At 34.5% G+C, this 17,309-nt stretch overlaps 1 protein-coding gene across 1 annotated transcript; it reads right to left on the minus strand.

Moving 5' to 3' along the window:
* Positions 1-8,331: 8,331 nt before the first annotated feature.
* LOC109007397 lies at positions 8,332-8,748 on the minus strand. The gene has a single exon (XM_035688729.1). The coding sequence runs from the start codon at positions 8,746-8,748 to the stop codon at positions 8,332-8,334; it is 417 nt and encodes a 138-aa protein (XP_035544622.1).
* Between the last annotated feature and the right edge of the window lie 8,561 nt (positions 8,749-17,309).

The following is a 17,309-nucleotide window of genomic DNA, read 5'->3' on the forward strand; positions in this document are numbered from 1 at the left end:
ATTTTTATTTTTATTTCTTTTTTGAAGTTTTTATGAAAGCAAAGAAATAATAACATATATGTTTAAGCGTGATTTTATGGGAATTTGAAAAGGCAACAGACTCCACAGAAAAATATATGAATTAAAGCTCTCTTAAGTTATTGCCCGAAGTTGAAAGTCTTAAATAGAAGAAAGATATACATCTTGAGTATTGAAATTTACTAAATTAATTACTATTTAAAAAAATGAAATTTGAAGAATAGATTATCTAAGTTAAACCGAAGAAAAAATGATTAAAATTTAGATTTTTAAAGATAATAAGAGTAGATCTAGAGCGTTTGATTTCATCTAGTGAATCTCACACAATTTATTCTTCCTTGTTATAGAGTTGTAATTATCTCAAGTTGATGATAAAAATTCCTTAATTATTCAATATTTTCTTTCGAACAAAACTAAAAAAATCTTCAATTAATACTCCATATCTCTATATGAATTTAACTAATTTGATACTCATTAAGTTTTTTAGATTTTCTTGAAAATCACACTACTCGCGGTAAAGTATATCTACCTTCACTCAACTAATAATGTTTAATCCTATAGCTCTAATCAAAAATAATTTCTCAGTCTCATTATGATTCAATAGATCAAACAATAGTTAGCTAGAAAATTGCAAGCATTAAAAACAAGGAATAAAAATTTAATCCTGTAAATATTGAAAATAAAATAATTTAGAATATAAATTGTCTGTTAAATGCTAGACTACATCAAAACTATAGAAAATAAAATTAGTTCATAATGAAACTAAAAAGAGAGAGAATAAAACTAGTGTTCTTCGTTGGAGTCGATTGATGAAGCATGCGGCTCTTACATATGCGCCCCAGATCCGCCTCCTTAAAAGAAACTTAAAGAATAATATCTAGACTATTAGACTCTAAAACTCAAACTCTCATCTCTTAAATTCGTGCTAATGATATGCTTATATGGGATAAAAAAGAAACCCTAATGTTTTTATGATTTCTGCATAAAAAATCGCCTAACTTTTAGGACTAATTGTGGCAGCCTCGTACGCGCTCTAGGAGTCATAATTTAGAAATTCTTATTAGAGACAAAGTTGTAACTCTTTAAGTAAGCTTTCCAACTCATTCAGAATTGCATCCAACAGATATATCCGTAGAAAGTTATGATCAAAACACTCAAACATATTCAAGATGTCTTCCAATGCATTCTGAATTTAGACTTCTTGTTGATTCTTTTTATGATTTCTTTCTCTTTTTCTTGATCAAAATTACTTTCAAGTCATTTGCTAGTTGTTGTTCACGATGTCGTTTAGGTTGATTTTTTAAGTTGGTCAGTTAGACTAGTCGTCCAATCTAATCGCCCAGGGCTTCGTCGCCAAATCTTCTCGCCCAGGAGGTAAAATATATCGCTCATCACCTAACTCTTGTCGCCAATTCTGGTCGACATTGAGTCTCCTCACCTTAATCTCCTCCGCTCTCTTCAAACCTCATTGCCTCTTGTTGGTCTGGATTCGTAATCTCTTCTTTTGTATCAAAATGCCCTCCTTTCACACTAAATCTTATCATTCCTTCAAATTCAAGAAAATAAAGAAAATATGTAGAAATAAAATAAAATCAATAGTATTGAAGGCAAACTGACACTTTTCATAAATAAAAAAATTAATAAAAATTACAAAAATTTCATACTTATCAAATACCCCCAAACTTAAACTTTGATCGCCCTCAAGCAAAGAAGAAAAAAAAGACAACTAAAACAAGTATTGGTTTGATTCATAAAATTTATTACTTCAAAAATTATCTAAAGTCTATAATTCAAATGAATCATTCACAATCAATCAAGTCCTAAAAGTTAATTCAAAACTCAATTCCACTGCATCATCCATCCTCACATCCATGCATACCTATCATTTTCACTTCATCATTATCCCCCCGGATAGTTTTATGCAAACAAATAAATAAATAATGGATATCTAAACACTCTATAGGCTTGCTTTTCAAATCACTCTCCACTAATATAGAACAGAAACTATCACCAATGATCAATTGGTCTTTATTAAGCTTGTAATGTAAGGCTAGGGTGAGGGCTACAAAGAAAATGTATGATGGACACCAAGGTGGACCAAGTCTTAAAGATCTTTTGCAAGTTTCAGATGGGGCAATCACAAGATCAAGAGCTACGAAGTACAAGGAAGCAATGCAAATGATTGGTGCAATCCATTTGGGACGAGTCTAGTAAGAGCCGAATATTCAAGATGGGCTTGAGAGAAGGAGTCTCAGTGATTTTCCATATGATAAGCTATGGAAGAGTGCAACATAAATTATGGTCTATTATTATGTTTATTTCATTTAAATGATTTATTTTATTAGTTATAGGAATTAGTCTAGAATAATCGGGCTTGAGGATGCTTGGTCAACATTTGTTTTATTTTGTTGAACTAGGGTTTCAAGAGTTACTGTAGTAGCGTTACTATAGCCGCGGCAATATTCATCCAGGGGTATTTTGGGTAAAAGGGGTCTTATTTTGGTCTAGGGTTAATTGAGGTTTAGGTATATAAATACCTTGTAGCCATCCAACACAAGCTCTTTAAACAATATTGAATTTTCATTGTGAGTTGAGTTTATTCCTCTTGTTTTTGATTGAATTTTTGAACTTATCAAAGATAAATCACAACCTTTGTGGCGTTCCTCCTTGTAATCTAGGTTCTTGAGACAGGTTCTTCAACAGGTCTAGATTTTAATATAATCTAGGTTCTTAAAACGAGCTCTCAACGTGTCTAGATTCCCCATTCATTGACTTGATTTTAGTTTTCTTGGGTGAGTTCTCAAATTGATTGTGGGTTCAAGGGATTCCATTACTAAGGGTTCATATCATTTGGTATTCAGAGTAAGGTTTCCAATCAGGTCTGATTCTATCGTTTAATTCTTGCATCTTTAAATTTAATTCTAGGGCTTCATTGTTCTAGTGTTGCAAAAAAAAAAAAAAAAAGTAGGCTGCCCAAATTCTTAAGATTTTTGGTTTGGCTGAAAATTGCATCACCTAGGGTTTCAAAATTCTAGGATTTCTTGCACCTCTAAGTTTGTCAATTGCTTGGATTGTTGTTAGGTTATATTGTCTTAATTTAGTTTAACTAGTTCTTAAAGAACTTGAGTGGGAAAGCTCTTGAGGTAAAAGGCAAGAGAGTGTGAGACTATTATCGGGAAAAAGCCAATTAATAGTGAAATACAAATGGAGTGTCATTATTTGAGTGTAAACACGTAAGGGAGTGTGTGAGGTTTTTACCACTAACATTCCTTTTGTGCAACATATTATGATATCTCATATGAATGACTCATCACCAAATGGGATGGCAGATAACTCATTCTTTGTTTTGCAAGCCATGCAACAACAGTTTGACCAGTTGAACTTGGTGTTGGGTGAAGTAAAGGATATAATGGATCATCAAGAAGCAGTGATTAGAAATCAGCAAGGTGAGAAGGATAGGAGGCGATGTGAGCCTAATATTGAGAATGGGTTTGAGAAAAGGTATGAGAATGGAGAGTATGGTGAGGATGAGAATGACCTAACATCTGAAGTTGGATTGAGTAGACATAGAGGACTTAGGTGTGAAACAGGACTTAGGGGAAACCCAGGGGGATGAGATGGAATATATAGGAACCTTGGGAACATCAAAATGAAAACACCATCCTTCCAAGGTAGAACTGACCTTGAAATTTATTTAGAGTGGGAGAAAATAATAGAATTGGTGTTTGATTATCATAATTACTCTAAGGAGAAGAAGGTGAAGTTGGCGGTAATTGAGTTCACTGATTATGCGATTATTTGGTGGGACCAATTAGTAACCAATAGGAGGAGGAATCTTGAGAGGCCTGTAGAAACATGGAGAGAGTTGAAAGCTATCTTGAGGTAGAAATTTGTACCTAGGCACTACTATAGAGACCTCTACCAAAAACTACAAAATCTTACACAGGGGTCTCGGAGTGTAGAGGATTACCATAAGGAGATAGAGGTGGCTATGATTCTGGCTAATGTAGTGGAAGATCGGGAGGCCACGATGGCTAGATTTTTTAGTGGGTTGAATAGGGAGATAGCCAATGTAATTGAGTTGCAACATTAAGTGGAGGTAGAGGACATGGTGCATATGGCTATGAAGGTGGAGAGGCAGTTAAAGAGAAAAGATACAACAAGGTATGCTTCGGTTTCTAGCATTTCTTGGAAACCAAAGTGAGACAAAAATGATCAAGCTGTAACAAAAGGGAAGACCAAACCACCTAAGGAGAAAGATGGGGGAACTAGCAACAAACCCAAGGTAGAATCTCAACCTTCACGAAATAGAGATATTAGATGTTTTAAGTGTTTGAGTACAGGATACATCACATCTCAATGTCCAAATATGTGGGTGATGATTATGCGTGACAATGGAGAGATAATGACTGAGAGTGAGGGTGATAGCGAGGAGATGCCTGGGTTGGTTGATACTAGTGATGATGATGGAGTGGAGTACCCCATGACAAGTGAATCTCTTGTTACCAGACGTGCTCTCAATACACAAATCAAGGTGGATGATACGGAGCAGTAGAGAGAGAACGTTTTTTATACTAGATGTCACATCAACAACAAAGTATGTAGTATGATCATTGATGGGGGAGTTGTACTAATGTTGCTAGCACTATTTTAATTGAGAAATTGAATTTGCCTACCTTGAAACACTCTAGACGATACAAGTTGCAATGGTTGAATGACTGTGGTGAGGTTAGGGTAAATATGCAAGTGTTAGTTTTTTTTTCAATTGGAAAATACATGGATGAAATGCTTTTTGATGTAGTGCCTATGCATGCTGGCCATATTTTGTTGGGAAGGCTATGGCAGCATGATAGGAAAGTGATTCGTAACGGGTTCAAGAATAGGTATACTTTGGTAAAAGACAATAAGACCATTACTCTTGTATCATTGACTCGAAGACAAGTGTATGAAGATCAAGTGAAATTGAAAAAAGAGAACAAGTTGAAAAACACTTGTGAGGTCGAAAGTTCAAAAAAAGAAGATGAAAAAGAAAGTGAAAGAAAAAGAGAGAGTGAAGAAAATGAGAGAAAAACAAAGAGAAAAGTGAGTTTTTATGCTAAGGCAAATTTTACTACTAACGAACTTGACAAACTATTGCCTAATGTTGTCGTCTCTTTGTTGCAGGGATATGAAGTCATGATTCCTAGTGGTGTGTTTAGTGGATTGCCACCTATTAGAGAGAGAGAGAGAGCATTACATTGATTTTGTGCTGGGTGTGACAATTCCTACCCACCTTTTCTTTGACGAACATGAGTCCTTGAAGTACTTAAGGGACAAGATAAGTTGAATAGAAAGCATGCCAAGTTGGAGGAATTCATTAATACATTTCCTCATATATTCAAATACACACAAGGTAAGGAAAATTTTGTGGTTGATGCTTTAGCAAGAAGGTATGTCCTTGTCTTCATTTTAGATACAAAATTGTTGAGATTTGAATATGATAAGGAATTGCATGCTAATGATGATGACTTTACTAGTGTGTATAAAGTGTAAGAAGGCATCATTTGATAAGTGTTATAGACTAGATTGATATTTGTTTAGAGAGAATAAACTTTGTGAGTCTACTAGTCTTATGCGTGAGATGCTAGTGCATGGATGTGGTTTGTTGGGTCATTATGGGGTAAAAAGGATTTTAAACGTATTGCGTGACCATGGATGGGAGTATTGATTGCCATTCATTAAATTTGCATATAATTGGAGTGGTCATTTCGGTGCAAGGAAGACTTTAAATGTGTTTCATGAACGTTTGTGTGAGTATCATTTGTCATTCATTGACTTGTTACATGAACGTTTGCGGGAGTATCATTTGCTCTTATTAGAGTTTGCATATAATAGGACCATGCATACTACTATTTCTTATTCCTCTTTTGAAATTGTTTATGGTTTTAATCCACTTACTCATTTAGTTTTGATACTTTTTCTTATTGATGACAGGAGTAACTTGGATGGACTTTTCCAAATTCTTGAAAAAATTAATGAAAATTCATATAAAGTAGATCTTCCAAGTAAGTATCATATTTCTGCTACTTTCAATGTTTATGATCTTTTTCCCTTTAATACAGGTGGAGATTCGAGATCGAATTTTTTTGAAGAGAGGGGAAATGATAGACACCAATGTGAACCAAGTCTTAAAGATCCTTTACAAGTTTCAGATGGGGCAATCACAAGATCAAGTGCTAGGAAGTGCAAGGAAGTAATGCAATGATTTGTGCAATCCACTTGGAACGAGTCTAGTAAGAGCCGAATATTCAAGATGGGCTTGAGAGAAGGAGACTCAGTGATCATCTACGTGATAAACTATGGAAGAGTGTAACATAAATTAGGGCCTATTGCTATGTTTATGTGATTGAAGGCATTGGATTTGTTTATTTCATTTAAATGATTTATTTTATTAGTTATAAGAATTAATCTAGAATAATCGAGCTTGAGAATGTTTGGTCCACATATGTTTTATTTTGTTGAACTAGGGCTTCAAGAGTTACTGTAGCCGCGTTATTGTAGCCGTGATACTATTCATCTAGGGGCATTTTGAGTAAAAGGGGCCTTATTTTGGTCTAGGGTTAATTGGGGTTTAGGTATTTAAATATCTTGTAGCCGTCCAACACAAGCTCTTTAAACAATATTGAATTTTCATTGTGAGTTGAGTTTACTCCTCTTGTTATTGATTGAACTTTTGAACTTATCAAAGGTAAATCACAACCTTTGTGGCATTCCTCCTTGTAATTTGGGTTCTTGGGACAGGTTCTTCAACGAGTTTAGATTTTAATATAATCTAAGTATTGAAATGAGTTCTCAACGGGTCTAGATTGTCCATCCATTGACTTGATTTTGGCTTTCTTGGGTGAGTTTTCAAATTGATTGTGGGTTCAAGGGATTTCATTCATGCGGGTTCATATCATTAGGATTCAAACAAAACAAGAGAAATTTAGTTTGAACACCAACAGAATAAATAAAGTATTCTCACTTCTAACACAAACATATCTTCTCAATGATTGTGAATCTCTCAACATACCTTTCTTTATTGTACTTTCAAGTATATCTCTCTTTACCCCTCTATTTGGCAGGTCGGATATATATATATTTTTTTAAATAAACCATACCTTTTCGGCTAACTTTTTTATATGACTCTCATCGGCCTTTTAATGTCGGCCACATAGTAGACGAGTTGACTTTTCACACCTCTAAACTTATGATTTTGATAATATGACTATAATTAACTTTACTTGTAGACATTCTACTTCTCTTGCCTTTCACACTCTTGTGAGTCTATGACTTTGTGTAAACTTAGTTGTCTTGAAAGGTAAGGAAATAAGTGTTTAAGCTCAAATAGGTTATGGAATATGAGATTTACAAGAAAGAAAATATTAGGCCAAAACATAATTCAATAAAACTCAAAGGGGTGGCTAGGGATAACAATAATAAACATGTAAGCTTGAAAGACTCAATCGGTCCAAAGAATGCCTTAATCATTTCCCCAGTAATATTATGTTTAGGATTTCGCCTCGAGTGTAATCAAATAAGTTCTAGAGTAACTTGAGACCATACAAATTCACATAAAATTTTTCTAGGTATGTAAAATATAGAAAATATCAAATTAAGCAAGATAAAGTAAAGAATTAACAACTAGACTTAAGCAATGAGAATTTTTCTAAAAATTATAATCAATTTCAATCATATTTGTATCATAGTCTTTTTATTCATCAAACCATATTGTTTTTATCATTATCATTATTATTATTATTATTATTATTATTATTATTATTATTATTTTTCAAAATAAATAAAAGAACTTCATTTCCCCCAAACTTAAATATCACATTGTCCTCAATGAGAAAGATGAAGAAAAACTAGAGGAGAGAATGAGAGAAGGTAAGACAGCTTTACTTTCATCTTGGAAATCTCCTCGCCTCTTTGTTCCTGCAAGATGAAAGTAAAAGAATAATATTAAGCAAAAATAAAATAAAATAAAAATTTGGATTGCCTCCCAAAAGTGCTTTATTTAAAGTTTATAACTAGACATTATTCTCTCATCATTTATTACTGACAAGAATGAGGGAACACTTTTCCTTTTCTGAGTTAAAGTCTCTATCCACATAGGATTTTAATCTATATCCATTTACTTTAAATGTGTCTTTTGCTTTGTAATGGACTTCAACTGCCCCATAGGAAAAGACATGGGTCACCACAAATAGTCTCGACCACCAAGAGCGCAACTTTCCTGGGAAGAGTCGAAGTTTTGAGTTAAATAATAAAACTTTCTGCCCGACTTCGAATTCATTTTATCAGAATATGCTTGTCATGCCATCTTTTAGTTTTATCTTTGTAAATCCGAGCATTTTTACAAGTATCATTGTGGAACTCATCCCTCTCATTTATTTGTAATATTCTCTTCTTGCTAGCCGCTTGTAAATTGAAGTTCAGTGTCCTCGTAGCCCAATAGACTCTGTGTTCTAGCTCCACGGGTAAATGATAGGCTTTTCCATAAACGAGCCGATAAGGCGACATCTTGATTGGTATTTTGAATGTTGTCTGATAGGCCCATAGCGCATCATCTAACCTTCTCGCCCAGTTTGTCCGAGAGATACCCATGGTCTTCTCCAGTATGCGCTTCAGCTCCCTATTAGACACCTCAATCTGGCCGCTCATTTGAGGATGGTATGGTGTCGCCATGTGATGGGTAACGCCATACATAGTCGGTAGCGCTTCAAATTGGTGATTGCAAAAATGCTTCCCACCATCATTGATTATGGCCTTCGGAGTAACAAATCGGAAAAATATGTTCTTCCACAAGAAATTCACTACGACCCTCGCATCATTGGTCGGCAAGGCGACCGCTTCCACCCATTTGGAGACATAATCTACAACAACTAAAATAAATTTATTAAAATATGAGAATGAAAAATGACCCATGAAATCTATATCCCAAACATCAAATAATTCAATCACTAAAATATTGCCTATGGTGTATTTTAGAGGTTGTGTATTTGTTGCTCTATAAGTAGTTGATTGGGTGTATTGTACGGGCTGTGTGGGTGAATTTGTTGCTTAGAGGTTCTGATTGGATGAATTTTTTGGATGTCTTTCTTGCTTAAAGGTGAATTTGTTGCTTATGATAACTCATGTATGGCTAGAATACAGGGAGAGAGAAAAGGGAGGGTTCTGTCAAAAGAGAAAAGGGAGAGAGGAGTCGGTCAAAAGAGAAAGGGGAGAGAGGAGAAATGATTCCCAACTATCGCACCAACTAATTTTTACATAAATCCCCTAATATAAGAAAAACGGGAATTTGTGGCCATTTGTTTGCCACGAAAAGATTATTTGTGACCAAAACGGACTCATTTTAGCTGTAAATAGTCATTTCGCTGGAATTAACTGGCTGCAAATAAACAATTTTCTTGAAATGACGTGTCAGCTTTTCTAATTGGAAGGTGTAATGAATAAGCACCCCCGTCCTGTTTGAAGTTAAATTTAACATTTTAACTCAAACAATTTCTAACTCATCTCATCTAAATTTAAATATCTTATTTTTATTCACAAACTATTTCAACTCTTCTCATCTCAACTCACTATCCAAACTAGGCTTAAATTTCAGCAAAAATTATAGAGTAAACTAGATATATTATTATGTATGTGTTATTAGCTTCAAAATAATATTTAAGATGCATGTCTATATTTTCTTAATCAAGTTAATCAATCAGCACCTATTTATTAAATTGTATTTATTAAGTTTTTTTTTTTTATAAAAGAAACTGATCTCATTAATCATAAGTGCCAATTACATCAAACTCAAGGCCAGAAATCGAGTAATACAACTACCTCATTTCTTTTGTGACAATAGGTAAGATACATGAGGGGCATGTTTCAAGATCATATAGATCCTCTGTGCATTCAAGAGCAGATTTTGCTAGGTGATGTGCTACCATGTTAGCTTCTCGGTATGTATGGGTCACTGACCAACAAGCATAGGAATTAAGTACCATCCTTGTATCTTCCACCAGGCAGCCACCCAAACTCCAGTTCTTTGTGTGATGATACATTAAATCCACTACTTGCTATGAATCCCCCTCCAACAAGCAGTGTGTTATGCCAAATTCTTTACAAAAAACTGTGTGCATGTAGGCTTCCAATAAAGAAACCTTGGTGATCTCTAAGGTTATTTATTAAGTTAGCGATTATTGTAGTGGATATTACACCTCAACTGGTCCCTATGTAACACCCCTAGCTTCCCATTTCCTATCTTTCAGGGTTACACAGACGTTCGACCATATTGCCGTAACATGAAATCTTATGGAAATCATGGTATGATTTTTTTTTCCTTACAAATTCGTTGACAATATAGCAGGATTGCTGTTAATTAAATATTTATAATGGGAAACATTAAAACGAAAAAAATAAATATTTATAATGGGAAGCACATTAAGTTCACAATAATTGTAAAAGCAATAAACATAATGCATCAATTCACAATTAATTTCAATTCTAGACTTTATTAATAAAACATTAATTTCATAAAGTATAATTTCTTTGTTTCATTTTCTTGTTTTCACACAAATCATCACCCCTCATGATGCCCAAGTATTTTGGTGTGAAGTAGTGCTAGGCTGCCGTCCAGTAGTGACCGCTAAGTGCCGCTTACCATAAATTTGTCTTTTTATTTTTTCCTTCTTTTTTTTCATATTTTTTTAACATATTTAAATATTTTTAAAAACTAAAAAAAATACACCAATACACTAAAAGTCATTTTCTTAATCATTAAGTAAAAAAAAAAATTTAAAAATAATAAAATACATAAGTAGTCAAAGTGAGAGGACAAACTCAAGCGGTATACTAGCATTTCTCTTTTGGTGTGTGATGGTGTGTCTACCATTCAAGGATGACAACTTGTTATTTAAGCTAGTTCTCGCCCATGGTACGCTCACCCCATCCGAGAATAAAAGTATGGCCCTTCCCCAACCAAAAGGGTAAGTCCTCAACCCAAGATCCGATCATCCCGTTCGAGGCTATTGATTATTTGTCATCAACATAAGGTAGGGGTGCTACCCACATCACTTGGGGCTGGGGCACCCACTTCTTGCACCTCACCCCACCCTAGTGGGGGGTAGAGGGGTGAGGCCCCCATTCGGGTGCCGAGGGCAGATTTGGATCCCTAGTTTGTCCGGCCCAAATGGGCCCATGGCCCATTGTGCTCAGAACCTATTTCTGGGCTATTTTGAGCTCAGATTTAAAAAAAAATTAAAAAATGAAAACTATATTTTACATATAACATAGAATGAAACAAAGGTTGTTAAACCATATAACATAAAAATCTAAGTATTCTAAGCTATTAGAATAATACAAATTAATCTAAAACTATTACAAATTAATATAGAATTTTACAAATGATCAAATAATTTAAATGTATAATATTACAATATTACAAATTGTGAGTAGAAAAATGACTTTGTGTCCTGAAATTGGAATTTGGGGGGTGGGTGGCAAGTGGCACTATGAGATTATAAAACCTGAAACATTAATAAGAAAAAAAAATTAGAACTACAATCAATATATATATACATGATATGTAAAAAAGTTAAAAACATAAAACTACAAGTATAAACCAAGTGAGACTATCATGGATTGTAGATTAGATCATTGGAAAATTTGGATTACAGTTGGGCAAGTGAGGTTGTGAGACTATTAAACACGAAAAACAAATAAGAAAAAAAATCATAAATACAAATATTATATAAATATGTGAAAAAGTTAAAATTACAAACCAATATGAGATTCAGATCATTGGGATTGAGCATGTGACAATGAGACTATAAAAGTTGAGAAAAATTCAAGAAAACTAATTAGAATTACAAAGAATATATACATACTAAGTGTAAATGACAAAGTGGTTAGTTAGGATTAGATAACTTGGATGATAGAAATTTATTTAAGTTGAGAGATTGTTGAGATTGGATGAATATAACTATTTTATATTTATCTAAGAGTATTTAATTTGAATATAGTGATTATTAGATAAAGTCATGAGAGTGTGTATCCGAAGTTCAAGGAATCTGGAATTGTGAAGTTGAATGAAAACTATATCTGATAAGAAGACTCAGCGCTAGGTGTCAACATAATCGTCAGGAAAATTGTTTCCCAGTAGAGTTCTCCTGTTAGCAGATTCTTACTGTCCTAACAGACTAAGTCCGTCAGCAGAGTCCTACTATAGATCAAACACAGTGTAGATTATTTAATTGAGGATTTCGGCTGAGGATTGTATCTTTTTTATCAATTAATTTTGAGATAGCGTGGAGATCTAAGAGAGATCCAAGAGCTTGAGTGGGAGAAAATTCTTGTGAATAATTTTCTAGTGTTTTTCTCCTCTCTCTCTTTGAGTGCATGCATACTCTGTGCCGGAGTTGAGGTGATTGAATTCAGCCATTAGAGTTCCAGGAGGGAAGTCAATAGTTAGAAGATCGCTAGAGGTTCTGACTGCTACTATGGTAGAAGACAAATGAGTCATTTTTCTAGACAAGTAAGAGAGTTAAGTTACAAAGGTTTTGTAATTTAGAATTACTTGTAATTGATTTCAAATAATAACATTGACTTTCCTGGGTTTGGCTGCCCTGTAGGTTTTTACTTTTAAAGAGTTCTTTAAAGGATTTTCCTTCGTAACCAAAATTGGTATTATGTACTTCGTTTATTTTATGTACTTGATTGTTTATCAAATTATTGCATAATTAACGACTAACCAATTTGTTCAGTGAATTGGTAGATATTTCTGCTGCATTACAATACAATGGTATTTGGGTAATTTCAATTGACATCAAAGCGTGGTTCACTCATTCGAGTGTGATTCGTTCTCTTGTTGACCATGTCGTTATATGTCATGCCACACTTTGATGGAGAAAACTACGCATATTGAAAAGTTCGTATGAAGGCTTTCCTCAAATCATTAGATGAGCAAGTTTGGCATACAGTAGAGCAAGGATGGACCAAGCCCGAGACTACTATTGATGTTTGGACAAGAGATGAGATCATCAATTCTAATTGGATTATCAAGGGATTTAATGCTATCTTTTTGGCAGTTTCTCCTGAATAATTTAAGAGAATTTTCATGTGTGATGTGGCAAAAGTAGCTTGGAATATCTTGGAAGTCACACATGAAGGAACCAAAATTGTAAAAAATTCTAAATTGCAATTACTAACCTCAAAGTTTGAGGAAATTAGAATGTTGGAAGATGAAAACATTAATATTTTTATGCGAAACTTAACAATATTGTGAATTCCAAGTTCAATTTAGGCGAAGAGGTGGAAGATTCAAAAGTTGTGAGGAAGATTCCAATATCTCTACCTGAAAGATTTGCCCAAATGTGACTACTATAGACTAAAGCAAGGACTCGGATGCAATCAAGGTTGAAGAACTAGTAGGTTCTCTACAAGCCTATGTGTCCTCTCTTCCTCAAACAAGAAAATGTAAGTTTATTGCTTTCAAAACTATGGAAGAAGATCGAGATGATTTTTTTGATAAAGAAAATTTGAACGATGAGGATATAGATCTCATTGCAAGAAAATTCAGAAAATTTTGGTTTAACAAGAGAATAAATGGAAAGAAAAGAGAGGTAAGGAATTTCTTGCTAAAAAGAGTGATTCTAAAAGATGGAACAAAGATAAATCTAAGCAAAAAGATAAAATTAAGTGATATGAATGCTTAAGTTATGGTCACATAAGAATTGAGTGTCCAAACTTTAAAAGAGACAAAGGAAAAGCTCTTAACGTCACACTTAGTGACTGTTCTGATTTTGAAAATTTCAGTTCATTATTTGAGGATGAAACTTCATGTATAGCTTTTTCTACTGTTGTTAATGAATTTTCTGATGTTGATTAAACCAAATCTAAAAGTGACAATGATGATAGTGATTCAGAGGTTGCTCTAGTTGTAGCTGATCATGAGCTAAGTTTACAAGAAGCCTACAATGATCTATGTGAAGAGGTGGTGAAGCTGAAAAAATTAAATAACAAGCTGTATAACAAGCTCACAATCGTGGAGAATGAAAAAAATAATATGTCCAAGGCATTAAAAAATTCTGAAGTTGAAGTATCAAGGTTGAACACTAAAAAATGAGTACTTGAGAAGAAATTGGAAAAAGCTCAAGAATACAAGAAAAAAACTGCAACCCAGAAATTAGATGGGATGTTAAGTTTTCAAAAATCCAGTTGTGATCGCACGGGTTTGGGGTACATGACTTTCCAAAGCAAAGAACTTCAAGCCTCATCATCCACTGCCACTTCATCAAAATGTATTATCTTTGTTAAAGGAAGTCAAGATGAGGAAGTTTCAAAGAAGACCTTGTCTAAAACTCATGTTTCAAGAGTCTCACATGATAAATCGACAAAGAAGCCCAATCAAGGTAAGTTTACTAATACTTGTCATTTTTTAGTTATGCTTGGTCATATAAGACCACATTTCTTTAATTTAAGAAAAGTGAAAGAAAAGAATGAAAACGAAAAATTACAAGGAAGGAAAAAATTTAGAAAATAAGATTGAAGAGTTGAGTCGTCAAATAATCTCCATAAGCCTTAATTTTAGTGAACTAGCAGAATTGTGTCTTCTCAACAAAGCAAAAAGTGTGCAAAGTGATATGGATAAGTCAAAACTTAAAAAAAAAATGGATGGTCAAAGAAGATAGTGAGTGGACCTTGCCGAGAAAGAAAACCATAGGGATGTGTGACATCAAGTGAGGGACACCTTATATTATTGCATTGGTCTAGGACATGCATTTTTGTTTTATTTTGTCTTATGTTTCTATTTTTCAGTTTAAAATACATTATTTTTTTCTGGTTTGTTTTTGAGTTCATTTTTTGAAGGAAAGTGCATGCTTAGTGTGTCAAGGTTTGAGCACTTGAGCTCTCACATAGTAAATTCTTGAACTTATGCATCTCTCTATTTTGTGTAGTCAACGTTGAGCTTACTAACCCTATGGGTCATCTTGACAAAGTTCATTTTCAAGTACTGTGAGAAACTTATAATTATGCTTATTATAATCATGTTCCGTATTTATTATTGAGATACTCACCATAGAGGGAGTTCATGCCTTGAATTGACTAATACTAGTTGAACCTAGTACTAAAAGGAAGAGATCTCTTCTTGCCGAACATAAATAGTTGATCCATATAGAAAAATTCAGTGTTTAATCATTGCAGAAAAAGACAAACACCCTACACGGATCTGTCCTTTAAGTCTTTATAGAAAAAATTATTGCTCTAATCATTGTGGAAAAAGATAAGCAATAAAAATATACATATCAAAGGATTGTGCAAACTTGTGTTTGGAGGAGATACTCTTTCAAGTATCTAGGCCCTAGCATAAAGTTTGACTTTTAAGGTAAGAGACAATCTCTTGAGAGTATCTATGGAAAGAAAGAAAGAAAAAAAAAAGAGATAGAAAATATATATAGATGATTCCTTGAAATAAGTATTCTCACTCACACACTCACATGAACTTTGATATTGATGATCTTATGAGGTGTGAACAACCATCGTGATTGTTACAAATATGAGAGTGAATTTTATTTTTTGTGTAAGTGGCACTATGCTTAAACTGATATGCATTTAAGTATGCACATTGCTTTTTTTTTTTTTAAAAAAAGGAAAATATAAAATATATTTTATATTCTTTTTATGGTTTTATTTTTTATTTTTGGTCTTACTCAATTTTGAGTAGTTTAGTGAATGTGCATAAGTCTGGAACTGCTGGTTGTTTATTTGGGAGTGAGTCGCTGTTTTAATGGCTTAAGTCCCAGTAGGGACTTTGCTCTAAAAATGAGGGTCTCGTGAGTAGCACGTTTCGTGTCTTAAGTGACTTAAGTTACTCACCCAGGCTGATAAGCCCAAATTCCTTCATTCTCGATATCCACTCTCCACGTCTCTCTCAGTTTTTTTCGTGCCCTATCCCATTCTGAGTGTACATTTATCCACCGAGTGAATACAAAATCAAAGATGATTCTTAATCTGCACTACTTCTATTCAAGGTATGTGTCCCATATGACTCTCCAATGTTTTTCCAGTTCTAGGGCACAAGATTCCCGATTGGGAATGTACTTCGTGAATTGGTTTGCTGGGTGTTTGTGACATTGATTTTTTTTAAAAATGGGGTATGAATCAATGATTTATCTGAGTTGGGATTGTGTTTTATTTGTATTGAGGAAGGATTTTGTGCGGGTTACTACATTGTTCATCTCGATTTTCAAGTAGTGCCCACCAAGTGGTTGGTTTTATGTCACCAGGTTACCTCCATTACTTGCTCACTATTTGACATGCATTCATACTCATACATTAGGTTTATCAAAATGCATGGTTGAGTTAAGATCAGATAGAGTTTTAGCAGTATCAAATCAAGACCGCTATTAGCGTTCTCATCTCGGTACACATAGGCTTGGTATGTATTCTTTTGATTCTGATGAGGAGGAGCTCTAAGGCTTGACAGATTTGTGACAAAAAGGAGGAGATTTAAGTGTTATTGAGGGAGAGTTCAAAAGTCTTTGAGTTAAAAAGTCTTTTGGAGTGACTAAAAAGTGAAAGGGTGTGTTGTATCTATTCAAGCTTTGCTAAGGAGCATCTCATGTGTCTCCCCACGTCATCCTTCGTTGCTTGGTACTTTCACTTCGGTGAGGCCTTTAAGTTTGCTCCATCCTCTAGTCTAAAGATTGTCCTCTTGGTGTCGTCTGTTTGGCAACTAACCGTTCCAACTCCCCATTGTCCCCCATCGTTTCTATTTTCTTCTTCAGGGTGTAACAATCTTATGTACTATGCCCTTCTGTTTGGTGGTATGTAAAAGTGCCGGTTTCTCCTAGCTTGGCTATTATCGTTCTGGAGACCTATATTATCGCTTCGGGGAAAGGTCTCCCATTCTGTCTAAACGTTCAAATTTGTGTGTGCAAAACTCGAATTTTAATTTGGACTAGTCAAATAGTCGAATTATACATCCTCGCCATTTAGCTCCTTCTCTTTAATTTTAGCTAAGTTTGAAGGCAAACTACTCCCGCCGTCAGGCTAGGAAAGAAATAAGAAAACTGCTTGAAAAAAAAAAAGAAAAAAAAAACACTTGGTGCATGCATGTGCTATCCACTCCATGGTGATTAGGGGTGGGCAGCGGGGCCCCGCCCTCGTTGCCCTGACCCGTTTCTGCCCCGCACCCGTGCGGCGGGGCGGACCACCCCGTCCGCCAGATGCGGGGGCGGGGTCACCCGCCCCGCATCTGGGGCTCTGTCCGGGGGCGGGTG

Source organism: Juglans regia, chromosome 3 (genome assembly GCF_001411555.2).
Source record: "Juglans regia cultivar Chandler chromosome 3, Walnut 2.0, whole genome shotgun sequence".
In the NCBI taxonomy this organism is placed as follows: Eukaryota; Viridiplantae; Streptophyta; class Magnoliopsida; order Fagales; family Juglandaceae; genus Juglans; species Juglans regia.

Bases quoted from the DNA above. Each gene is read 5' to 3' on its own strand.
- LOC109007397 (XM_035688729.1), bottom strand. From the start codon at position 8,748: ATGTATGGCGTTACCCATCACATGGCGACACCATACCATCCTCAAATG.